This window comes from Nannobrachium achirus, assembly GCF_963921795.1.
Source record: "Nannobrachium achirus genome assembly, chromosome: 8".
Lineage (NCBI taxonomy): Eukaryota > Metazoa > Chordata > Actinopteri > Myctophiformes > Myctophidae > Nannobrachium > Nannobrachium achirus.
This window is the reverse complement of record NC_137817.1, coordinates 32,293,169-32,320,495: the sequence shown is the minus strand read 5'-3', so window position 1 is coordinate 32,320,495 and position 27,327 is coordinate 32,293,169. Positions and strand designations below refer to the sequence as shown.

Genomic DNA, 27,327 nt, shown 5'->3' with positions numbered 1-27,327 from the left:
CTCACTTTGCCACTCAATTTGCCACTCGGCTTGCTTACTTACTACTTACTTATGTTATATAGTGCATAACCTGGCAGTTGTGTTAAATGTATGTTTCACCGCCTTAAAGCGTGGCAAAACATGGCACATTGTTTGACCAGTTTGACTTTTTAGCATGTATACCTATTGACACTTATCATTACATTTATGTTTTGCAATAATAAATAGGGAAACATAGTGAGAGAAAAATAACAGCATGAGTACTACACCCAAGCCAAGGAAAACAATAACAGCAAGTTTAAATATTGCTTGAACCAACTTCAGAATCTACTGCACACAATTAAAGACACACATGAGAATTTGTCCAATTCGCTTTGAAGACTAATAATTGGTCAGTGCATAATTCCTCTTTGGCTATTTCCTGTGAAGCTGAGCATGACTAGTGTTTCAAGGGCTGCCTCCAGGCTGAGGGAAGGTTATGTTCCTGGCTTTTGCTAATGTCCAAATGCATAGAGTCTCGTGCTGCAGGGGAGTTTGCAGGTGGCATGCCTGGACAATCTTCTTTTTTCTTTTCTTTTTTGTTGTTGTTGTTGTTGTTGTTGTCCATGTCCCCATGGGTGGTGTTAGGTTTACGACAGCCTGTCTGGCTTTGTTTTTTTGCCGTGATGTTTTCATTAAACCACATAATCTCTCTTGAGACTCAGACAGTCTGCTGCTGTCTGTCCTTTTCCCATCCTTTGTGTCCATCTGTTCCTTTGTCAGTCTTTGAACTCTTTGAATATCACCCTTTTTACACACTGTAGTGGTAATGTAGTTGTCTAGATTATAATTTGTAAGTGACTTTATTAACAACTATATTTTGGGGGCCGCCCACTAGCCTACTCGTCCAGGCGCACACCACATAGGCATTGCCACATAGGCATGGATGCCTGGTGGCGTCGCCGGTTCGGTTCCCGATCCGGACGACCTTTGCCGCATGTCACTCACCCCAGTCAGTCTACTGTCCTATCAAAAAAGGCATAAAAGCCCCCCCCCCCAAAAAAAAACAAATCTTTAACAACTATTTTTTGGGTTGTTTTGATACATTGTGTTTTTGGTTAAGCTTGTGTGTGCCTTCATAAGTTCATATGCATACTTTTATTAAAGATAGGGCAAGTGGTATTCTTTTATTATTTTATTTCTATTTTAGTTACTGTAAAGCTCTAAGCTCTACAATGTGATAGTAATCATTGCTATAGCATGTTCAGTAACAGGGGTTTAACCATTTCTCCAGCTCTTGAAAATACATTTCAGGTGGGTTTCCAATTTAATCCAGGCAGGAGAGAGTACCTATTTATCAGCTTCAATTTTATGGTGTCCAAGTTCCAATTTCGTCTGCTCATTTCTTTGGGTCATCACTTCCAGTTTCACTTGTTTATCCTGTATCCTCTCTCTCCTGATTGGATAAAATTGGTGCCCGAACTGAAAAATCACTTTTCTGTTTACTAAAGAGCTGAAAAGATGTGACTCCTGATACTGAACAAACACACTATAGTAATTATCAATGATTACTATCAGAATATAGTTATTTTTTAACACCTACTTTAACAAAAGAAGATCGCTTACTGGACTAGCCTGGATCCATAGACCCCGCCCACTCTCTGAGTTGACTGCCTCCCTGCTTCAGTCTGATAATAGGCTATTTAAGGTTTGTACGGCTACGCAACGGCGATTGCGTCATAGCAGCTGTAGTCCCGCCTCACGTTGCGTTAGTAGAAACAGGCTCCTTAAATTCCCCAATTAGACTATTACTGCACCTTCAGTGAAACTATTTGTGAATAAGTATAACTGGTGGGGAGGAGAGTTAATTATTGGCTGCCTAAAATACTTTATGCTTTTTGGGCAGTGAGAGTGAGTTTCTCTATTTTTAACAGACACAATGGGACTGGTAACTACTGTACTTAAAATCATGCTCAAATTGGCCTTACTTTTTTCTTTTTTTTTAATCTCTCCTCGTTATTACCATTTTCAATGGTTGCTTTCTTCCAACAGACTTGTAGCCTTTTGAGTGCAGTTACTGCACTCAAAAGTGGACATGTGGACAATGAACAAAATCTTGAGTCTTAATTTAACTGTGAAAGTCTACTTTCAGAGTAAAATGAACACTCAGTATTTTGCTGTGTGGGTACCTCTAGGAACCATGAAAGTGTTTCCCTGGAGAGGCTTTGACACGCTTCAAGGGAACTGTTTGTGTTTCTGAAGGTCCTCCAATGACTGCACTGTAAATAATCAAAAGGTTAGCACAGCTGCTATTTCCTTTCTAGACATCTCCAAATTCCTTCCATTTAGCTTCCGTGCCCCATGGTAAAAGCTACCTTTCAACTGTTCCGGAAGATGGAGGGTTTTAGGAGGAAGGTGCTGCACAGTCGCAGTTAGATTTGTGCAAACACAAAATCATTTACATAATTGTTTGAGCGATGCAGGCTTTGAAATGGTATGCTTCTCACTAGTTTGAGCGAGGTTGTTTTTGTTATTGCACAAGGCCACAAGCTAATTGCAATGGGAATGACCTTTTCTGTCAATCACTTTTTGATTGATTGATGTATTGACAATATGCACAGAACAAAGCAATGTACAAATAAAGCATCAAAAGGGATAGACACAAGAACGCTAAAGGCTTATTTCCATGGTGGTCCTGTTGAACACTGCTCCTTCTGAGCGGTAGATATTCCCTCCACGCTCCACACAGAGTAGAGTCGGGTCCCGAATCTCATTTTCAGCTGGTGACTTGTAAGTGCTGGTTTCTTTTCTCAAATCAGAGACAGACTTGAGACCGTCTCCTAAAAACCTCTCCCCACCAGCTAGGTTTTACTTCTGGTGGGTTTAAGTCCTGAAACGCCCACCTGCAAACCAATCTCAGGCAACCGCTTTTCACCTCTGTCTCGACAGGATGTTTCTTCATACAAAACATGACAGCAGTCAGTACACCGACTGCCAGTCTGACATCCAAGGAGATCATGGGCCAATAATGTGTGTGTGTGTGTGTGTGTGTGTGTGTGTGTGTGTGTGTGTGTGTGTGTGCGTGTGTGCGTGTGTGTGTGTGTGGAGAGATAAAAAAAAAAAAATATATATATATATAAAAGTAAGGTCAATTTGAGCATCATTTTACACCCAATATGCGCACGTGTGTGTGTGTGTGCACACGTGCGCGTTCGTGTTTGTGTGTGCACGTGAGTGTAAGAGAGAGAACTATTAGGTTCCGAACGGAACCCTGTTTATTTAAAACCGGAGGACAGGGTCCCCCTAAGGGATAACAGCGCCATCTGATGGCGCAACAGAGTAAAACTCATAAGCTCCCGAACGTCAAATACAAAATGTCGGGAGGGCTGTCAATCACAAACGAGGGCACCGCCCCCCGAGTGTATAAAAGCCCCCTGGGCCAGCATAGCTTCCTCTAAAGCCGCACCTCTGCCCGCAACAAGCGAACCGAGGGGCTTAAATCGGGGGACCCTGTCCTCCGGTTTTAAATAAACAGGGTTCCGTTCGGAACCTAATAGTTTATTGTCAAACCTCCAGACAGGGTCCCCCTAAGGGACTCATAAACACCCCGAGAAGCCATGCACCGACAGAACTGTCGTGAACCCAGACCACAACCTGAAAGAGTCACCGTCAACCGACGTGACCCCTCCCAGGAACCGGCCGACCCAGACCCACAGGGCCTGGGCGTGTCCAGACAGTAAAAAGACCCTGACAGACCGAGATCTGCCTTATGCACTAATAGCAGACATAGGTCTGCCTTATAATACTACAGTAAGATAAGGAAACAGTCAGGGTCCCCCCCAAGCCACCCAGGAACAGCGGCACGCTGTCCCAGGAAAGGGAGAGAAGAGAGCCGTCCCACTACACAGTAGATGGGGCAGCAGCACCCAGGACCGAATGCGCCAAAGCAGAAAGCGCAAGGTCCAAGTGATAGTAGGTCGCAAATGTGGAGGGCGAAGACCAATTCGCCGCAGCACAAATCTCATTAATGGAGACCCCCTTGGACAAAGCCCAAGAGGTCACCACACCCCTAGTGCTATGGGCCTTAAATGCCACCGGCACTTCAGACCCCGCACGGGCGTAAGCCAACTTAATAGCGTCCACAATCCAACTTGACAAAGTTGGTGTGGACACCGCTTTTCGTTGCCGAGCATTCAGAACAACAAAAAGCTGAGAAGTAGACCTGCTGTCCGCCGTCCTGTCACAATAGGCCTTCAAGGCCCTAACAGGACATAGACAATGAAGACGCCTATCCTCCTCCGAAGCAAACGGAGGAGGATGAAAAGCCGTCAGAACAACAGGGTCCTTCGGGACCACCCGGTTCTTCGGAACAAAACCCAAATGAGGTTTAAGAAGAACCCTAGAGTCATTATTGAGAAACCTCATACAATCATGACTCACTGAGAGCGCATGAAGGTCGCTCACTCGCTTTGCCGTAGACAAAGCCAGCAAAAGAGCCGTCTTGAAACTCAAATGCTTCAAGGAGGAACTCTCAATAGGTTCAAACGGTGCCTTGCATAGGCCCACCAGAACCACCTGTAGATCCCAAGAAGGGAACAACACTCTAGTCACAGGTCTCAAATGGTCGACACCATGCATGAACTGGACCACCTCAGGGATTTTAGACAAGCCTTTGCCTGCCACCCCCAGGTGACAGGCATCCAAGGCCGCTAAATAACCCCTCAAGGTAGAAAACGCCAGACCCAGGTCCAGGCGGTTCTGCAAGAAATCCAACACCCTCTGGGCTGGAGCCAAGTGAGCCACCACAGGAGGATCCTGAAGCTCACACCAGTCCAAGAAGGCATTCCATTTCCCATCATACAAAGCCCTAGTAGAGGAGGTTCTAGCACTCTGAATAGTAGCTACAACCGCTGGTGAGAAGCCTGCTGCCAACAGATTCTCCCTCTCACGGGCCAAACCCACAGGTCTAGGACCCGCGGGTCTGGATGGAAGATCTCGTCCCCTGCCTGGCGTAGCAGATCCCTGTGCAATGGGAGCTGCCAAGGGGACCGATAGAGCAGTGGGGTGATCAAGGACCTCCACACTCCCCAGGATGGTGCCACCAGAAGAACCTCCAGGTTGGCACACCTGATCCTCTCCAACGTGGGAAGGATCAGCTGCAGGGGCGGAAACGCGTAGAGAAGGCCCACCGGCCACTCGTAAGCGAACGCATCCGTCCCCAAGGGAGAAGGCCCCCTTACTGAGAAGTAAAGGGGACACTTCGAGTTCTCCTGGGAGGCAAAGAGATCGATCCGAGGCTGCCCGAACCTGGAGAAGATCTGCCTCACTACTGCCGGATGGAGTGACCACTCCTCGTAGCGAGGCTCCCCCCTGGACAACAGATCGGCGCCGCCGTTCTGAAGTCCCGGAACATGGGAAGCCCTGATGGACCTGAGACGCGGCACGCACCATAGAGCCATCTCCCGAGCCAGCTGATCCAGCGTGCGCGAGGATAGGCCGCCCTGTTTGTTGAGATAATACATGGCCGCCGTGTTGTCCGTCCTGACTAGGACATGGCAACCCTGGAGAAACGGTTCGAAGTACTTGAGCGCCAAGTAGATCGCCATCAATTCCAGATAATTGATGTGAAACTCCAACATAGCCGGAGTCCACAGACCCCTGGCTGAACGCCCCTCGTGGGTGGCACCCCACCCCGAGCGGCTGGCGTCCGTGGTAATCACCTTGCGTGACACCACCTCGCCCATGGAGACTCCAGTTGTCAACAACGCCTGATCCCTCCAAGGAACCAGAGCGTCCAAGCAGACCTGGCTGACAACCACTTTCCTGTAGCCCTGCCGGGAGGAAATCCTGAGTGCCAGTGTCCACCGCTGGAAAGGTCTCATATGAAACCTGCCCAAGCGCAGAAGTTGCACCGCTGAGGCCATCAGCCCTGCTAACTTCATACACTCCTTGTATCTGACCACCTGGTTCAGCTGAAAGGAGCGGAGACAAACCAGAAATCTGTCCACCCTCTCTGGTGAGAGGCGGGCAGACATCTCCACCGAGTCCAGAGATATCCCTATGAAGGAAATCTGCTGACAGGGTGTCAACATGCTTTTGCCAAAATTGACGTTGAAACCCAGAGACTTCAGGTGTGATAACACCAGATTGGTATGACGCGCCGCTTCTGAGCAGGAGGCGGCTGAAATCATCCAATCGTCTATGTAGTTTGCGAGTCTGACCCCCTGTCGCCTCAGTGGAGCTATGGCCGCTTCGGTCACTTTCACGAAAACCCGCGGGCTCAGGGAAAGGCCGAAAGGGAGGACCGTGTATTCGTACAGGCGCCCCTCGAAGGCAAACCGCAGGAACTTCCTGTGGGGGGGATAAATAAGGACGTGCTGATAAGCGTCCTTTAGATCCACTGAACAGTGGAAATCCCCCTGCCTCATTGATCTCATCAGAGCCTCTGACGTCAACATCCTGAATTTGAATTTTTTCAAGTGCTTGTTCAGAGCACGTAAATCCATAATCGGACGTAGCCCCCCCCCTTTTTTGGGGACCAGAAAATAACGGCTCCAGAAACCTAGACGGCTCTGATCCCGAGATAGCTCCACTATAGCGCCCTTGCGCAATAGCGAGCTTATCTCCTCTCTCAAGGCCTCTGCCTTCAAGCCACGGGCTCGAGTGTAAATAACCTTGCTGGAGAGAAAGGGTACTTCCGCGAACTGTAGCCTGTACCCCCGTGTCACCGTCCGAAACACCCATTGATTCGGATTGCAACATTTCCAATGCTCCGCACACCGAGCCAGCGTGTTGTTGAGCAAAGGAGAAGCCTTGGGGTTGTACAGAGTCCGCGTGACTAAAGGGTCGCGAGGAAGAGGTTCCGTTCCCAGAAGAGAAGTTTCCGTATCCGGTGGCCACCTCGCTGCGCAGCGAGGGGTCTCCGTGTCCGGCACTTTCATTTCCGTATCCGGTTGCCATCGCACCGGAAGGCGCGTGACCCCCGTATCCGGTAGGTTCGTTTCCGTATCCGGTAGAGACCAGAAACGTAACGCCCTCCTGGCCCCGCTCGTTAAAGATGCAGGGGGAACACAACGAGGAACCCGGGGGACAGGTTTTATTACATAAGAAACACAATCCCCGGCTTGGGGAAGTGTGTTTACGTTTAATACCTTTTCTAAGGCCTTTATTTTCTTCCTTACGGGAAGACGAGGCCGACCCTGGTTGTTGTGAAAAGCTGACTTCTTCCCTAACGTTAGCACCAAACCCCTGTCCTGTACTAAACTCGGCACTGCAGTGCCGCTCAGTGGAGACAGAGGAGTATTGCATAGAAGAGGAGTTGAAATGCTGTGAATAGGATCTAACGTAAGAGGAAGCATTTTGCAAAGAGAAACCCCTGGCTTGTACCCCGTCTGCCTGACTGGATAAAGCGGTGCTTTCTGAGCTGATAGAAAATCCAACCTGGACTTCTCTATACTGGCTGTATTCATGCAAAATGGAGTCGTCTGTGCTAATGCAGGAGGAGTCGAAATAAACAGGCATTGTTTCATCAACATACTCTTTATTTTTATTGGCACTGGACACAGAGGAGGAGGCACACATATTATTTTCTTGGCATGAGAAATAATTATATTGTCCACCCGCCTGCGTTTGATAGGGGGGGTCCCCTGAAAATTCAAGGGGGCCCCGCCAAGGTCCAATGTCACTTCCGCGACGGCTTCCCACGGGCCCTGTAGGAGCCGCTCGGTTTCCCGCCCCTGTGAGGGGGGCGAGGCTGTGAGCGGGCAGGAGCCCTCACCTCTCCGCGGGTGGGCCCCGCAGAGGAGGAGGGGGTCCTGGGGGGATGGGGTTTTCCCCTGCTGGAGGAAGAGCGCCCTCTGTCAGCCTGACCTTGGGCCTTCCCTCGTCCCTGCCTGTCAGGTTTAGGCTCCTGTTTGGGCTCGGTGGTAGCCTCCAGGAGCTCCAGGGTGATCCTCTTGGCCTCCACCTCCTGGCGGAGGAGATCCAGTCCACCGCCCATCAAGGTGGTAGGGTGTCCGGGTAGGTCCTGCATGACCTTCGCGGTCTCCACCCCCGAGGAACCAGGTAGCTTGACTTTGTTGAGCCACCTTTGCCTCTCCGCCTGCATCGAATAGTCCATGCCATGTCCAAGCCATTCGATGGCATGGACATTCAGGTCCACCAGCATGCGGAGGGTCTTGTCCAACTCGGCTGCTGTGTCTTCAGGGACCCCCTCTAGCTCACCGAGGAGGCGCCTGGTAGAGGTGAGCAACAGCTGTGTAACGTTCAGTCCTCTGGCGGCCAGCGCAGAGGATCTGTAACAGTTCCTCACCAAGGCAGACTGTTTGTCGTCAAAATCAATGGCGAATCCAGGCGCCTTGTTCCCGACAGCCAGCTTGAATGGACAGCGACCGCCCGGTCCCGTCCGCTCGTGCTCTGGCTTGATGTTCCCCGCAAAGGACTGAGCGAGCAGCTTATCCATGGGGGGACACAGGGGGATCCCTATGCTCTCCGCGTTGAGGCAGTCAACAAGGAAAGGGAGCTTCGGGGGGTCCTTGTGAGTGGACCAGGTGGAATGCAGGGCCTCCGCAAACCCAGGCACCACAGGGATCTTCGCCATGCGTGGCGGTGGGGAAGGCTCCACGTCCTGGCCTAGGATGGGGACTCTGTCCCGGGGTCCAAGCGCTGGGGCTTCGAGCGGCAGCTCCAAGTCACATCTGATGGCGGCGCGCTCCAACACCGACAGCTCGTCCAGCGGGATCGAGTCTGGGTCGGGTGCTGTTGCTCCGCTCCCCCCTACTGGCGTAGTAGGGGGGATGGGAGCAGTATGGGCCGGGGAGAGCACAGCGGAGGAAGGAACCTCGGCATGAGGGACCTCCTTGGCTGCGTCTCCGCCCTGTCCGGAGGGGAGCTGAGGGTCTTCCTCCTCATACTCACCCTCGGACCCTTCCTCCGACATTCCAGGGTCGTAGTCGTCCTCCGCCTCATCTCCATCGCTGTCGTGCCAGGAGGACTGCATGGCGCGCTGCTGGGGGACGGAGAATGACTGAGGAAAATCACCGACGGTGAAGTGGCCAGAAGCACCGGGGTGGAACTCCTGGAAGGCGGCCTTCGTGGCGGGAACTGGCGGTGAAACCACTCCGAAGGCGGCCTTGCATGTCCTCTTCTTGGGCACGGCCCCAGTGCCAGGAGAGACATGAGCAACAGTGGAAGGGACCTCCGGTGGAGCGGGAGTGGAAACAGGTCCGCTAGCGCCGGGGCTACCGGTGCTAGAAAGGGCCGCATCCGCCGGAGGCCCAACCTCGTGGCGAGTAGCAGCGCTGTGGCGTACAGCGCTGACCGGCACACTAGGAGGGGTAGAGGGGGAAGGTCCAGCGACGAGAGCGGTGGCTAGGCCGAAGCCAGCGGAAGCGATCTCGTACCGGGCCCGGAGGGCTACCTCGTTGTAGCGGAGGCAGTCCACGCAGTTCACCCCCAAGGCTGGAGCTGGTGGAGACAGAGCAGCCAGGGCATGTCCTACCCCCTCGCAGACGATGCAAAAAGGGTGAGTGTCCTCCCTTGCGATGAGTCCTCTGCAAGCAGGGTTCCCACACTTCTTGGGCACCATAGCCAGCAAGTGGCTAGGGCTCGGTCCTCTGGGTCGTGGCGCAGACATGCTAGCGAGCTAGCTTAAGCTAAGCTAAGCTAAGCAAGGCTAACGCACAAATGACCGTCGAGAGAAGAAGCGTGAAGGAGAAACAGAGGAAACAAGTGAAAACAAGGAGAATAACTGAAGAAATTAGACGTTAAAGTGGGAGAATATTCTAAAGAGGCCTGTGGCCGACTTCCTAGCCGTCGCTTTAAGCTTAAACTTTAAAATAATAATGGCTGAGTTCGCAGTACTCTAGTTGCGGTAAGCAGAGGTGCGGAAAGAGGAAGCTATGCTGGCCCAGGGGGCTTTTATACACTCGGGGGGCGGTGCCCTCGTTTGTGATTGACAGCCCTCCCGACATTTTGTATTTGACGTTCGGGAGCTTATGAGTTTTACTCTGTTGCGCCATCAGATGGCGCTGTTATCCCTTAGGGGGACCCTGTCTGGAGGTTTGACAATAAACATGTGTTGTGGATATACTGTGGTTTTCACGTTTCTGTAAAGGGGAATCATAATGCAATTACACAAACTGTACTGTTCATTGCATATCGTATATACAGCAGTTCGTAGCTTCTTTATGGCTCTCTTTATATTTTGGAGAAAATGTCAAAATTCCTTGTACTAGTAGTCTAGTCCATATACCCGTTCAAAGTTATCAGCGCCCAAAGTGCAGAGGTTGGCTTATGCGCTGAGCGCACATGAGGAATGGAATATGGAAAGCAACTTTCTACTTGGTACCTGCAGTTACGCACGCGCGTCACCTCGCTGCGTCGTGGACCCACAGTGAGCGCAGCACACACATGCGCGTGCATGCCGCAGACCCGTCTGGCTGTGTTCGATGTCTGCGTAGCTGCACGGCACGCACGCGCACACAGCGCGCGCACACACACACACAGGCACGCATGCACGCACGCATACACACACGCACAAACATACACCGTTCAGGTCCACGCGTTTTGGATTAAATAATATTTTTTTGAGGTAGGTTGTCCGCGAAGCATTAGCTGTCCGCGTACCCCAGGTTGGGGTTCAGTGCGCTAAGCTGTTGTGGTGAGGCGATAGGCGTCCGTGTATTCCTCTGGCTCGATCTGTACCACACCTAAACGCGGACAGTTAAACACACACGTGCGCACACACGCACAACACACACGCGCAAAGACAGTGACCGTGGCTCCTCTGTTCTTTTCAAGGAGCAGTTCGCATCGTTTGTTAATGTGAAAATCTGACACGTGGTGAGATCCAACATTAAGTGCATATGAATTCCCGTTTTATCAATGACCGTTGGGACCGGAGTAGATCCCATAGCCTGGGGGGGGGGGGGGTCCTTACCGTGACAACAGACCCCAAGGCCACGTGCATGCGGCCAAACATGCATGCGCACGTGGCAACGCATTAACAGGGAAACTGCAGTCGTAGAGTTAAACAGAAGTTTGCAAAATGCTAATGAATAGCTTGCATCTGGGAAACAAGTAAAATGGGCTTCCTCACGGTCTGAATAATGCTAATGGTCAATGCTTTGTGCAAGTTGAGATCAATATTGCTGAAGCCAGTGAGGAGGAAAATACGGAATTTGTAGAATTATATAGAAGGATGATCAAACATACCTAGCAATGACAGTAATTCTGATTCTGAAACTGTAAAATTGGACAGGGAAAACTCACTGTGATTGCTTTTCATCTATGGAAGCTCATTACTGGACTGGAGTGCAATGCCACCCAGAGGTGAAGCACATACTGTTTGCATGCTTGAGAATTCTGATACTTACCCTCCACCTTACAAGCTAAAGATGCATTACATCCAATTAAGATGTACTGAAGAGATTCTTAGCAAACGGGACAGAATTGATTAGTCTTTTTGTTTTTAAGATTTGTTTTTGGGCTTTAATGCCTTTATTGATAGAACAGTAGTAGACTGACAGGAAATCATGGGGAGAGAGATGGGGAGCGACATGCAGCAAAGGTCGTCAGGATCGGGATTCGAAGCTGCGACACACTGTCAGGCATCAGAGCCATGTGGTACGCACCTGGACCGCAAGGCCCCAGAATTGAATTGATTTTAAACGCCTAAATACAGATCGTCGGGTGACGCAGGTGAAGTTCCTGCTGACCACAGCGGACACTAACAGGTGTCCATATATAGGTGCATGCAGGCAGTGACACCTACAGGTTGGTCAAGGGCGCCTGTGAGCAGTGTGGTGTTGTGTTCTACGCTATGTACTGCACTCCTCACTGGCAGGTGAAACACAGCAGGTGATTCCAGACACGTATCGAGTTAAGATCAGACCTTTATCGTCAGTCACCAAAGGCAGCACAGCAGTAATCGCACAGTAATCGCAAGCTGCGTCGATGATTTGAGGCATTTTTTTCAAAATTGGTGCAATCCTTCAAACTTTGGAAGCCAATATTAGCCAATTAGGATGGAATATGAAATATCAGACGGATCGGACTTGATCACATGACTATAGAGATACTGTGTACTGATTTGCAAGATTTTTGGATAAAATCTCAAGGAATAATAGGAAAAATTGTGTTTTACATAAGTCGGCCTCCTGGTGGCGCTATAAAAGGCAGATATGAAAAATGCAGGGCAAAGGTTTTGCCTTGGCCTCTAGGGAGTGCCCTTACAAAGTTTGAAACTATCGAAGTTATAGGTAAAACCATAAATTGGCCTCTCATAGCACCACCATGAAGCTGATTTCAAAAATTTGAAGTGGCATTTCTTCCTCGGCCTAGTGTGAACGTGTGTGTGCGATCTCATGATAATTGCACTTTGCGTTTGAGGCATTTTGTTCAAAACAGCTCAATCCTACAAACTTTGGAAGCCAATCTTAGCCAATCAGGATGGAATATGCAAAATCGTACAGATCCATGTTGATCACATGACTGTCGAGATACTGCCTACCGATTTGTAGGATTTTTTGACAAAATCTGTAAGAGTAGTGTACAGAAATGTGTTTTGCAAACATCGGCCTCATGGTGGCACTAGAACAGGCCCATTTGAAAAATGTGGATCAGAGGTTCTGAATTGGCATCCAGGGAGTGTGTGTGCTCATTTTGGCAGCGACCGGGCCAACGGCGACTGAGATTAGGTGGTAACAAACTGCGAGGACGCACACACGGACGCACAGAGACACGGACACACGGACGCACGGACGGACGGACGGACGGATGGGGGCGAAAACATACTCTCCCCCATGATTTCGCTGGTGGAGACAATAATAACTTAGTATCTCATATTAGATGCTATGTCATAATACTTAGTCATTACTTTGAGAAAGTATCTCATTATCACTAATGGGAGCTTCCTCCGCACCGGTGCAAACGCTCTCTTTACTCTCTTCATTGACAGCGTTTTCAATCCTTGAAAACAAAGAGCTCAGCAGTTTCTTCTTGACGTCTTTGCCCATGAACGCGTAGAGGAACGGATTCACGCACCTGCTCGCGCTTACAAGAACCACTGATATTGCAATGAATGTGTTAGAGTAGTAGTTGTTAATAATAGCAGCTAAAAGGAAGAGGTTGTAGGGGAGCCAGCAGAGGACGAACGTGGCGATCACGGCGGTCATGACCTTGAGGGGCCGGGCGGAGGCAGACCTGGCCGTCTTGTTGCTCCGCAGCCTTACGACGATGACAGAATAACACACCGTGATGACCAGCAGGGGGAGCACGAAGCCTAGGACCAAACGAGAGACGATAAACACAGAGCTGCAGGCTAGCATCTCGTAACTGTTGTAGCATTCAGTGACCTGCTCATCGTGGTCGGTTGTGACGTTACGAGCCACTAAGGAGGGAACGCTCATCACCGCGGCCAAGATCCAGGCAACAACCACCGCGAGCCTCGCCCTCCTCAGCGTACGGTTGTTTCAGGCCCAGATCGGGAACACGACGCCCGCGCAGCGGTCGACGCTTATGAGAACCATCAGGAAGACGCTGCTGAACATGTTGAGGAACAAGAAAAAGTATCCAAACTTGCACATGAAGCGTCCAAAGGCCCAGGAGCCTGTGGCCACCTGGTGGATGTTGAAAGGCAGCGTGGCGCAGTAGAGGAGGTCGGACACGGCCAGGCTGAGGTACCACCTGGTCGTCACCGTCTTCTTCTGTTTCGTCTTGAAGCCGATCACCCAGACGACCAGGCCGTTTCCCACAACCCCCAGCAGGAAGATGGTGGCGTGTATCAGGAGCTGGGCGACGCACCATGGTTGCTCAACGCACCGCAGGGAAGGATTGACGGTGACGTTTGGACCCGTTGTGTCGTAATAATCGGATGACATGGCGCAGTACTCCTTCCTATAGAGTGGAAAAGGAAATGCACACTGATATGATCTGAGGTTCATTTTTGTTAATTTACCACAAACACGCATTATTATGGTTAATCATCGTTAAATTTCACTTAAAAAGAAAAAATGAATATCCCACAATAACGTCTCCAAGTGATTACATTGATTAACATGTCAATTAATAATCACGTGTTCTAACTATTTGTATCTGTCTACACTTGTGTCGACCTCCCCTCCCCTGCTTTTTTCCTTTTTTTTTCTGGTTGTTGATTTCCAGCTACTTCTCGTACTTGGTGTCCACACCAATGGCTCGCGATGCAACTCCTTGCAACATGCAACTCCTTGCAACATGCAACTTGCAACCATTACTGCAGTAAGGGACGTGCAGAGAATGTTAGAGAGGCAGGGGCTGAAATCTCTAAAAGGGCCTTTATGGTGAAAATATTGAAAATAGCAGACCTCCAAGCCCACTTAACGTGCCGTGCTGCGACGTGTTGTGAGCTTTGCGGTCGTCTATTTTCTTTGCTTGATACCACACTGAACTAAACAAAATCAAGTGAATATCCTTCAGTCACATGATGGTTATATTATGCAAAGGGGTGGGTGACGTGACGTAACGTTTTCGCTGTCCTCGGTGTCAAACATGTATAAATAAAAAATATATTTGTCAAAAACCTTCTGAATATTGTGCAGGACATTAAGCTTTATGTGAACTTACTCAAGATTAAAACATTTCATTCCTCATTTCTTCAGAATCTTCAACCAAACATGGCAAAACTCATATGGTGTGACTGTCCTGACCTTGTTTCTCAAAGTGGGAACTTGAATAAAACTAAGAAAAATAATTGCTAAAAATCATTTGAAAATGAATTTAGGCTAAAAAGAATGTCTATTTTGAGCCTATATCTTTTCAAAGTCAAAGCATAATGTTTTCAGTCATTTCTGATCAAAAACATTTTGTCCCCCAACCCAAAATCATTTGGTGTGACACTAGTTTGGAAAAATTAAACAGGCAATTATTTGGACACCTATTGGCTAGAGAGGTCCTTCTTCTGTAAGGCTATTCAGCACTCCCAGCACAACTGCAAGACAGGTGTCTGAGGTGAGTTATGATTTTAACATTTTCATGAAATGCCATCTTGTTGAAACGTTGACAAACTCACCATTCTGGATGTCTTTTGGTGTGACACCTTTTCTTTAAAAAAAGCTTAAGTTATTTGACGTTTTGGTCATATTTCCATGTAGATCTAGGCTGCTTTGTTATAGCTAGCATGCTGTTAGCATGCTAATGTGTACATAGTAGCCTCAAGGTAAACCTAAATGGAGAAAACAGTAATATGGTGTGACACTTAATCATATGGTGTGACAGGTCTGCTTGTCACACCATATGATTTATACTGTATTTAACTACAGATATAACAACAAATAACAAAGTTCCATGTTTCTTTTGTACATTTAAACATTTGTTTTAAACATTTTTACATAAAATGAAATTTAGCTTCATTCAGTGATACTTCAAATTCATCAGACAGAGCAGAAACCCCTTCACAGAAACCTTAACATATTGTTTCAATCTAAACAATATTTTCTCTTTGTCTTAAACTATACATTCCATTTTCTTTTGTCAGCTGGAAAATGACAAGTGCTGAGAGAACGAGAAAGTACAGGGAGAAACTAAACAATGACCCAGCAAGGAGAGAGGAGCCAAAGGGGCGAGACTGCATTTTCTACGAAGAGCAGGAGGTTGTCTGTGGCATAGCAGAACCGCAACAAGGCAGCCGGTTTGCTACCCTCACCAAATACGACTGGCTGATGTACAATACAGTCTAAATGTATAATCTAATCTGATCTAATACTTTTGTACTTTCACTCACTGGGCTGGACAGTGGACAGTGTTAAGGTAGGACCCGAGACAAAACTAGCGAAAATAGCTGATCTACAAGCTCTCAACACATTGTGCTGCGAGAGCTTGTAGATCAGCTATTTTAAGAGTTGCGCAACCCAGCACTCTTTAGCTAGTGGAGATGTGGTGTAATGTCATGATTCCTAATTGTGGGCTCGCCAGTACCTGGCGAGCACACTTTAGATATTGTCATTATTTATTTATTTATTTATCTAGTAAGTAGACGGGATTTTCGGTTCCTTTCTACTCCTACATACTTAGTGAGAAAATGAAAATAAAAACATCAATGTGTTCAGTTTACAGTGGCGAAGTGTGCTATTATTTATTATAGCAATCGGCCAAATGGTGGCGCTGTAGGAAGCCTTCGAAAGTGCGATCTTTGAACAGGTATAGCTCATGCTGTGTTATACATACAGCCATGAAACCTGTATACACTTATGCGTCTCCTCATGCCGAACAACTTTTACCCTCTAACTTTTGACCTCTGACCTTTAGGTCTCCCACAATTCGGAATTATATGAAAAACAGTAAAAATCTATCTCCTCCTGGGATTTTCGCGTCAAGTGCACAAAACTTTTTTCACATGAACTTTGAACCTATATCTACACAGGCTATGTGGTGAGAAGTTTGTACGTTAAATAATGATTTTTTTAATAATTCAATATATATTGCGGTTTTATGCAAATTATTCTTCGGCCTCTAAATCATACATGCAAAGTTACACGTTCATGGCATTTGGCAAAGATGTGGAGGGTTAGTCAAAGTATCACTGAAACCAATTTTATTCCAATCGGCCAAAGGGGGGCGCTATACGAAGCGTCTGAAAATTCAAACTTCAAACGGGCATAAGTCATGACTCGTTTTGTTTGAAGACATGCAACTTGTTACACGCGTGCTTTGACTCAAGCGGAAGACATCTGTGTCGTTGTTAAGTAAGCTCCGCCCTTCAATTTTCCGCCATTTTGAGCAGTTTGTAAAACGCGTAAACCCGCTTTTATTCTGGAATTTTCGCGTCACGTGCACAAAACTTTTTTTACGTGAACTTTGGACCGATATCTAAAGATCTGTCAGATCGGATTTCTTTAACATTTAAACATGCTTTTTTAAATAATTCAAACAATATTGCATTTTTATGCAAATTATTCTTCTGCCTCTAAAACATACATGCAAAGTCAGATTTTCATGACAAAATAGTGTAGAGGGTTAGTTCAAATATCACTGAAACCAATCTTACCCCAAATGGCCAAAGGGGGGCGCTATATAATTTTGAGCAGTTTGTAAAACGCTTAAACCCGTTTTTATTCTAGGATTTTTTTTGCAATTTGCATGAAACATTCTACACGCAATCTAAGGACCTTTATCTAACATGCCTATGAAGTGCACACAAAAAAATTATAAAATAATAATAATAAATATAGCTGCAAGCAGCGATAAAGTGGCCAAAGCCAAAAACACCTCAAATCATGAACACAGCCTGCAATGTGCGTGAAATCTTGCAAGCACATTCCCAATAGGTCAAGGAACAGATACCACCCTTCTTACATTGGCCTGTTATAGCGCCACCAGCGGGTCAACTTTTGCACAACACATTTTTGGAACAAAATGGACCAATCTTTGACGTCAGTAACGTCAAAGAGAGCACTGCCTGCGATCTTGACATTTTGTACTTTTATAGCCATTGTTTTCCGGCTTGAAGCGAGCCCACAATTGTTTCGAAGGAACAATATTTTTCTAGTTACATTTGTTCAACACAAAATGCTGTGTTCAAGTTCAGGAGACTTCGGAAAAAAGCAATTTACCTGAATGCTGAGTTCTGTTTCCACTAATTGGTGTTAATAAAATGTTGCCTTCAATGCCTTGGCTCCAAGTGTGGCTATGCGCCTTATTGTCCCTTTAGGATCCTTCTGCCGTGGGCCGGCAGAAGACTTAGGTGTGCGTAGCATTCCTGTGCACATCCTCATCATCCATCTACTACTACAATTCTTTCTTATCCCATGTTAAAGCCCTACAATAATATCCTGTTCAGAAATATTAAGGCCATGTTATCCTGGGTAATTGTTTAATCAATCAGTAAAGTTCAGTACTCACTAATAGGTAGGTTAAAACACAGTTTGCTTTGACACATGAAGATATGATCATACGGTGTGACACTAAATCATTTGGTGTGACATTCCAAATAGTGAGAAATCATACCTTTATTAATGATTAAACCAAAAAAATGTTTATGGATTACATAGAGAATATTATCAGGAAGAGTCACAAATATTTGTGTAATTTTAGAGAAAGTTTTGACAGAATACATTTAAAATATGTTGTAAGATCATGAACATGGGCCTCACACAGAGTGTCGATTATGAAAAAAATATACAGATATAATTAATTTTCAAAAAACTATAGTGGATCACTGGTTAGTTATGATAAAGGACTTTGATAAAGTGAGTAACTTAAGAAAGATGTACTCCATTTTCATTTTATGAACAATTATTTTCATGTCACACCATATGACGATTTTAAGCACAAGTACAACAAACTGCTGAATAAAGTCTGATTCCAATAACATATCTAAAAACAAAATGTATTTCCATAAGGTTGAGAGTGAGTAGAACAAAAGTAAATAACTTTTATGCCTGCAATTTAAAGTTTTTTTAAAAACACATTTTTTGGGGCGTCACGTCACTGACCCAAATATGTCTTCCCTGTGTCTTTTTGGTAACTTCCTGAAATCTGAAAGCATCTGAGGCAAAAGGCCCAGTTGGAATACATTAAGTCCTACAAGTTTGAGATATTTGTACTTTACTTGAGTACTTCCAATTTCCTTTTACTTTTTGCACTTTAAGTACATGTTGATGCCAATACTTTTTGTACTTTTACTCGAGTACATTTTGAATTTCAGACTTTTACTTAACGTAACAGGGTATTTCTATATTGCAGTATCCATACTTTTACTAACATTTGAGCACTTTTCTCACCACTGAGCATTTGTATTATTGATCTTTTTGTTGTAGAAATAAGGTGCAAATAAGTTCACTCACCTCACACTTGACAGCCTGTTGAAGACAGAGGTGGGTCTATGTGGTAGCTATGAAGGCAGGAGTATAGGTCTATGGTAGCTATGAAGACAGAGGCAGGCAGAGTTTAACTAAAAAGAAGAAGCAACTTATCTTTTCTACTTTCTAAGGGGGGGGGGGGGGGGGGGGGGGTAATAAGGAGAGGGCCCTCTGTTAAAGGAGCACTTCACTCATTCTCAACCTATATTTTCCACATACTGTAGCAGTGATCGTTCAACCCAGATTCGGCCCAAACCCGGGGTTAAAACTCGTTCTGCTGCCGTGCCACCACAACGTGCCCACTGAGCATTGTTCGGTCTATAAACATCTTTTGAAAATAGAGTAAAAGTATAATATTTGCCTCTGAGGGGAGTGGAGTAGACGTAAAAATACTAAAAATTGGAAATACTCAAGTAAAGTAAACAGTGTTGAAACAGTGGCGATAAAACTATCCAAACAAAAAAAAAAAAAAATTTCAATTTTTTTTTTTGGACCTCCAGAAATGTATTAGGCATGATCTCGATCGCGAAATTGCATGTTTAACCCCCATACCAACCCATTCTTTCAAACATGGCAGCCATGTTTGTTTACATCTTAAGAAAACATAATGGCCTATAAATCATGAATGCCTGAACGGATTTCCAAGCGGATTTTTTTGTTTGAAAGCTGTGAACAGCCTGCACACACGTGGTGCATCATCTAGGCATGGGTGTGCACTTTTTACACAATTGCGCAATTACATGGAAGTCTATGGTAACCATGGCAACGTGGCCCATTGAAGAGAAAAAATCATGGCTACATAAGTGTTAACTCTTATTGTGCCGATCCCGAACTAGTTCGGCTTTATTTGGACCTTATTAACGTTCGGGGTGCCGATCCCGAACTAGTTCGGCTTTTAGAAAAAACATTTTTTTTCCCCAGAGGCCTTACCGAAGCACCGGGCTAAATTGTCGAGCCGGGCCGCCGGCCGTCATCTGTTTACACGGCCCGCGAGAGCATCGCGCCGCCGATATTTCCCATCCACTCCAATGCAATCCAGGATCTTTAGAGCTCATTTTCTCTGTTCCATGCATATCCATGACGTGTGCAAGGTTTAATCACGGCTAAATCGCCGAAAATAGGGCTTCTAAAATGCTTGGTAGCCAATAGCTAACTTCAAGCTAACTTCATCCTGTTCCTGTTCATGCACAAAGGAAAGTGTTCAGGCGCGTCATGGCTGCGCACGGCTTGTGCATATACAGCGTATGTCTATGGTGGATTCTATGGCCATTGGGCGCCCTCTAGTGGTGATTCTGGGCATTGAAAGAGTTAACATGGGTTTGCTGTTCTGACATCACGCTCTGGCTTCCATGTCCCTTGTATGCCCATATATTTTATGCCCATATATAGCAGGGTTTCCTGCAGCACTTTACAGGCCAGGCGCCCCGCCCGGCCAGAAAACCCCCCCGCCCCTCCAAGGGTATTAAAAAAAAAAAAAAAAAAACATTTTTTTTTTTTTTTTTTTTTTTTCAAAAATACTTTTTGGACCTCCAACAATGTACTAGGCATGATCGCGATCGCGAAATTGCATGTTTAACCCCCATACCAACCCTATCTTTCAAACATGGCAGCCATGTGAAGTTACTTGTGCCTCACTGGCAGGAGAGCAGAGCAGCGCATGCAGCTGCTTAATTGACGGTCGTTAACTTCTTTTGAAGTTCTCTGAGAGGCGAGCCTAGCCTAGGTCAACTTGACAGTGACACAGCTGCACAGCGAGTCGTAGATTGCGTCGAGAGAGAGAGAGAGAGAGAGAGAGAGAGAGAGAGAGAGAGAGAGAGAGCTCTTCTCATTTACTCACAACGACACAAGTAAAGTACAAATACCTGAAAATCTCCTTTGTACAGTATAAGTACAGTAGGCTACTTAAGTAAATCTACTTATTTACTTTACACCAATGTTGTTGTTTTTTTACTGTGCTGTAGACTTCTATTTATATGGCACGAGTGCTGGTTGATTAACCTGGGGGAAAAAAACAAGTTACACTGTCCTGTGAAAAACGTAGTTATTCAATGTTGAATAAATGTGGATGATAGCATGTAGTTGTGTTTTCCGTCATCATGGGCACATTCATGTGTTTTTTATAGGGCAAAAATAAGAATTAATATTAAAAATTAAATGAATTAATTACTCGAATTCATTAATTAATTATCAAAAAAATTCGCGCGTGCGCCGAATTTGAGAACATGAGATCCCCCCCTGGTCAAGACTTTTTCCTGCAGGAAACCCTGTATAGTCTACAATGTGATGTCAGAACATGCCCATATATGGGCATTCCCAGATCACACTTGCAAATGAATTACATCCTTGTCCGTTTTATGCCCATATATGGAGATCCCTGTCCCAGTGTCATCAGTATTAAGGGCATATCTGGGAATGCCCATATATGGGCATGTTCTGACATGCCCATTCCCAGATCACACTTGAAAATGTATTACGTCATTGTCCATTCTATGCCCTTTTATGGAGATCCCTGTCCCGATGTCATCAATATTAAGGGCATATCTGGGAATGCCTATATTTGGTAATGCCCATATATGGGCATGTTCTGCCAATCTTAACAGGCAACAGGCACTGTTGAGATTGGGTAACTGGTCCAATATACATCACTGGTCAGATAGCCAAGAATTGGCGTGACCTCACATGTCGCCCTGAGGCGTCTTACTAGTAAAATATCTATATTCACTTGTCAACACAGCCCAGTGCTGCTCCTTTAATGTGTGTTAGTTAAATAGATTTTAAGAAAACAATAGAGTTAATAAAGTGTTCAAGAAGATAATAGATTCTTTATTGGTTTTGTGCCAAGCAGTCATCGGGACACAGAAATCACACAATATAATTAACAATACACTGATAATATTTACACAATACATCTCTTACAGGTCAACAACTCATTATGGCAAATGATTTTATTTGGTTAAAATAAGTGTTAAATATCTCTATATTGAGAAGGATACAGATTAAACAAGACTGCACTCTGACGAGGAGCAAACTTGCGCCTTTTCTTAAGTGTGACTTTCTGTAAACATAGGTGGTTTCACAAAATGTTTAAAAATTATATTATAGTAAAAGAAAATCTAGAGACGTAATCAAATATCCAATTTAAAAAAATATAAATATGTATATAGATAGATAGGTAGATAGATAGATAGATTACATTTTCATTACAATTGCACGCTGTGTTTGATTTGAGGCATTTTGTTCGAAACGGATCAATCCTGCAAAGTTTGGAGGCCAATCTTAGCCAATCAGGATGGAATATTTAATATGGGACAGATCCGTCTTGATCATATGACTGTAGAGATACTGTGTACTGATTTCTGTTAATTGTGGGTAAAATCTGAAGGAGTGATATCCAAAAATGTGTCTTACATAATAGGGATGGCCAACGGTTAACCGTTACCGTTAAACCGATAAGAAATTGGTTACCGGTAAGCACTAACGGTTAATTTTGACCGATAAAAAAAAAAGAAAAAGGAAATCAACCCATGTCACACCAAAAGCCCCGTACACCAATATCTACGCAACATCAAGTCATCAACCATGCAACTATACGCGCTGTGGTCACACATTTCTGTGTAACATCCATGCATTCACGCAACTGTGCGAGGCTGCGACGCTGCTTGATTTGGAGTCGTACACGCTGACTTGTCCATCAGGAAACAAATGCTCCGTCGTCGATTGGATTTTACAAAACAGACCCCCGTCACATTGAATCCCGTTTAAGAAGAGCTTAAAACACAACTTTCTAATGTTACATGTTGATGACGTGAGGAACGCTAAAGTCGTCTTGGTTATGAGTAGCTAGGATATGCGAAAATAACAAAGCTCAGAGTCGCAAATTCAATGATCGCTGCATCAGCACACACAAAACACGGGCGAGAGAGAAGAAAATTAATGAAATGGACATCACGTTTAGCCGATCCAACCATTCCAAAAGTCATACGATTGAAAGTTATTGCTCTACATGCGAGCATCTCGTTGCTGCTGTTTAGTTAGGCGACCGACAGGGAGTGCACAGAATTTTAGAGAGGCATGGGCTGAAGGGCCTTTTGGTGGACAATTCTGTTGATAAAAGTTAAGGGCTCCAGCCCCCTTTGCTGTATGTGCGCACGTGCCTGGCGAGAGCGCATCACATTACAGACTGATCATTTCAATCTCACCGTTTCTTTGCAAAAACACATTTCTTTTAGAAAACATTTGTATTCTTGTTTCTCCTAGTTGTATTGTTTTTAATGTGTAAATATGGCACTTTATTATGGGGAAAAACGGGTGTATTTTCCTTTTTTTAAATCGCTAAAATAGCGCATTTTTGAACACATTTCCTTAACGGTTAACGGTTAATTAACTGATAAGGCCTTTCGGTTATCGGTTAAGAAAAAATCTCCATTTGGCCATCCCTATTACATAAGTCTGCCTCCTGGTGGCGCTATAAAAGGCTGATGTGAAAAATGCAAGGAAAGGGTTTTTTCTTGGCCTATAGGGAGTGCGCTTACAAAGTTTGAAACTGATCGGTGGAGTTATAGGTAAAACCACAAATTGGCCTGTTATAGCGCCACCATGAGGCTGATTTAAAAAATTTGAAGTCGCATTTCTTCCTCGGCCTAGTGGGAATGTCTGTGCGCGATTTCATGTTAACTCATTGACTGCCAAGGCCCGAGTTTCCCGAGTTATTAGTCCCAGGCTGCCACAGCCCGAGTTTCCCGAGTTGGAAGCCATTTTGAAAAAAAAAAAAAAAAAAATTCAACATTTTTTTCTAAAAATGCCTCAAATGTATTAGGCATGATCGCAATTGCGAAATTGCATGTTTAGCCCCATAACAAACACATCTTTCAAAATGTCAAAAATGGCTGTTTTGTCTGACTTTGAAGGCTTGTATCTCATGAATGCCTGAACGGATTTCCAAGCGGATTTTTTTGTTTGAAAGCTGTTAAAAGTACTACACATATGGTGCATATATGGTGCATGGGCGTGCACGATCCGTGCACTAAAAATGTATCCGTGCACTAGACATTTAGGAACGTGGCATCCTGGTACTTGGCGGCCATCTTGAAAAGGGCATTCAATGAGTTAATTGCACTCTGCGTTTGTGATTTGAAGCATTTTGTCCAAAATGGACCAATCTTACAAACTTTGAAAGCCAATATCAGCCAATCAGGATGGAATATGGACAATCAGACAGATCTGTGTCGATCACATGACTGTAGAGATACTGTCTACCGATTTGCATGATTTTTGGACAAAATCTGTAGGAGTAGTGTACAGAAATGTGTTTTGCAAACATCGGTCTCATGGTGGCGCTAGAACAGGGCCATTTGAAAAATGTGGGGCAGAGGTTCTGAATTGGCATCCAAGGAGTGTGTGTGCTCATTTTGGCAGCGACCGGGCCAACGGTGCCGGAGATTAGCTGGTAACAAACTTGGAGGACGGACGGACGGACGGACGGACGGACGGACGGACGCACGTACGGACGGACGCACGGACGGACGGACGGACGGACGGACGGACAGGGGCAAAAACATACTCTCCCCCTGCCTTCGGCTGGTGGAGACAACAATTAATAGGTCACTTAGTGGACATACTCTTCAATGGCACAGAACTGAATTTCTGAAAAAAAAAAGAACATACTCGTCAATGGCATCAAATATGTTAAACATCAGTATCTGTATTGGCCAAGAATTTCCATATCGGTGTCTCGGTGCATCCCTAAATTGAACTAATCTAACTAACAGAACATAATTGATTATCTTGTAGTGTGAACCCAGCTTATGGTGACTACCCAACCCAAACATCTGCCAAATTGAAATTTTGCTTTTATAACAAATATTAGTTAAAATGTCTAATTAAACAAATAATTATAATGCTTTATATGGCTTGGCACTACGAAAGCCAACTATCTCTGTGTGTGTGTGTGTGTGTGTGTGTGTGTGTGTGTGTGTGTGTGTGTGTGTGTGTGTGTGTGTGTGTGTGTGTGTGTGTGTGTGTGTGTGTGTGTGTGTGTGTGTGTCACATAAATAGGTAGTTAAGATAATCCTCACAAATGATCGGTGCAGCTGACAGACCATACTATAATTAAAAATAACATAATACACCATAACAGCATTGCATTGGTCTATCAACATAAACAAAGACTTAGCGGATGTTTACCGGTATGTGCATCTTTTAGAGCAGATGTAAATAAATGTAGTCAATGGGGCTGTTAAGTCTGACATCATTTTGTAGGCAGAGGAGAACTTTTGGGGCCAAAAGGCCCCAGCGCCGTGAATCTTTTTACTATTTTTACTATTTACACATTTTTCTTCTCTTTGTTGTTGAAAGGAAAGTGGTAGAATTATACTTTAGTCGTTATTTTTGTCTCGGATCTGTTGAAATAGTGAGGGACAGATTGACAGATTGACAATAAATCTGCTTGGAAGTACAAAATGATGTCACAGCTTAAAAGCCCCATAAATATGTAAATGTATTAAATTGAGTTTGAAATATAAAAGCTGATTTGGAGACTGGTACAACTATTTTAATATTCGAGAAGTTGAACTCATCCCTAATACAAAGATCCCGCAGCATTTGACTCACCTTTAGCTGTGGAGAACAGACGGCAAAAAACCCTTTGCTTCTGTCAGCTATGGTTGTGGTGTGCTCTGAAACCTTTCTCTGGTAATAAACTCGCCCTTTCCCCAGGTAATGATGTGTCTCTGTCTGTCTACATGGGCCCTTTGTGATCCCTTAACCTTTCATCACAAAGACATGCTCTCTCTTCTCCCCTCCTCGCTACTCCATCCATCACTCCATCTTATGACCATGCTTCCTCTCCTCTCTCCTTGGCTTTTAAGTTTGTCCCAGCTTTTATTGTTTAATGCTGCCTATTATGTTGTGTGTGTTCGTGTGTGTTTGTGTGCCTGAATTGTTAGTGACCATTGAAGCATTGATGGATTTATGAACGCAAGGTGTGACAGTGACAAATGGTCAAAGCCCCTTTCCCCAGAAACTGGGCTCAGCTCCACGGACTTCATTGTGTGGCGAAGCCTGAATTGCTGACCTTTTACTGTATTGCATGCTTCAATTATGGCATTTAATGGCATATAATCAAAGAGGATTTGTGAAACAGTGGACTCTTAATGAGAGACTTGGACCTTACAGTACATGAGTACTACAATGTTTATAATCCCTTTTCTGGAAATAAATGAATGCATAAGAGCACATTTTCATCCATGACGAGTGCTTTCCTTTAGCACAGTATTCACGGCGAGTGCATTCCTTTAGCACAATATGTTGTATCACCGTACCAACATAAGGACATTGCTCTAGTCTGTTTCCAAGACAACAGCTCAGGATATCCGATCAAGCTGTGATGAGACGGTAGTTTGATGTGGTGTAACGAAGACTATAGGACCACATGGATTTCAAGTAATCTGCTATATTCATGGATTTATGTTATTCTGTTCTCTCTTATCAAATCAAATGGATTCTAACATATGTGTTTTAGAAAACAGAATGTCTTCCCCCTTGATTATTCTATCATGAAATGACACCTGCAGCTTTTAAGCAATTAGGCCTAGGTTCATTGAGGAATGCAGTTGAGGTGTAGTTTCTCATACCAACAAGTCATGTTTATTTGACAAACGAGTCAGTTTATTCACACGGTTGTTTCCATTTGTTCGCTCCATTCGGTGTCACACTTCAATACCTCCTAACAGGAAACACCCTCTTAACATGGTTGCTTGATTCCCATTTCACAGGGATTTGATACATTTATCCACATCGTCGTAATGCGAGAGAGCCAGTGTTGAGAGACAAAAATGCATTGCACAACACAAAGCATTATAGTGTGACTGGTAAAGCCGATGGCAGTCATAGAGAGAGACAGGTGAATCGAGGGTGACTTCAATGGAGCTGTAGAAGACAAGAGGTGTAATAACACAATTGCGCTGATTGTTTTAGGTCATATTTCTATACAGTCCATCAGTCAGAAAGATAATCCAGCAGTAATGCAGTGGCAGAGGGGGAAATTGCCCTGAAATATCACTCTTGGCTGTCAGTGAAGCACTCCGAGCTAATGGCAGTAAGTGTGTATAGCTCTGCTGTCTAGGATGTATTAAATAACATGTTGCTGTCACTCATCTCTCCAATGTGTAACCTTTTATCTGTCCTCTTCTTCTACCTGTCTCCCTGGCTGTCTCTCCTCTCCAGTGGCTCTGCAGCTTCCGGAGGGCCTGCAGATGTTTGCCTGTGTCATTGCTGACATCATTGAGAGGTAAGTATAGCACTGTTCCTCAGCAGCCAAGATAAGGAAATGGAGAAATGTGTTTCGGTCTGTTGGTTTAAAGTTTGCTGGAGTTTGTGAGAGAATCGTCGTCCTTGCTGAACTCAAGTCGGCATCATGTGAACTTGAACTGGCGTGGTGCTCATTAGGAGAGCCAGAGTGTTATCATAATTCCCCGCCCTCACCCCCTATCAGGGACTGCACAGAATATTAGACATGATTGTGCCTGCTCGAGGA

General features: G+C 45.2%; 1 protein-coding gene across 1 annotated transcript in view; it reads left to right on the top strand.

Annotated features, from left to right (window-relative positions):
• Window positions 1-27,327, top strand: part of dph1 (diphthamide biosynthesis 1) — a 106,431-nt gene that overhangs the window by 7,964 nt on the left and 71,140 nt on the right. The window contains exon 3 of the mRNA XM_080731371.1: window positions 27,018-27,081. Within this exon, the coding sequence (XP_080587497.1) occupies window positions 27,018-27,081 (64 nt within the window). The remainder of the gene's footprint in view (window positions 1-27,017; window positions 27,082-27,327) is intronic.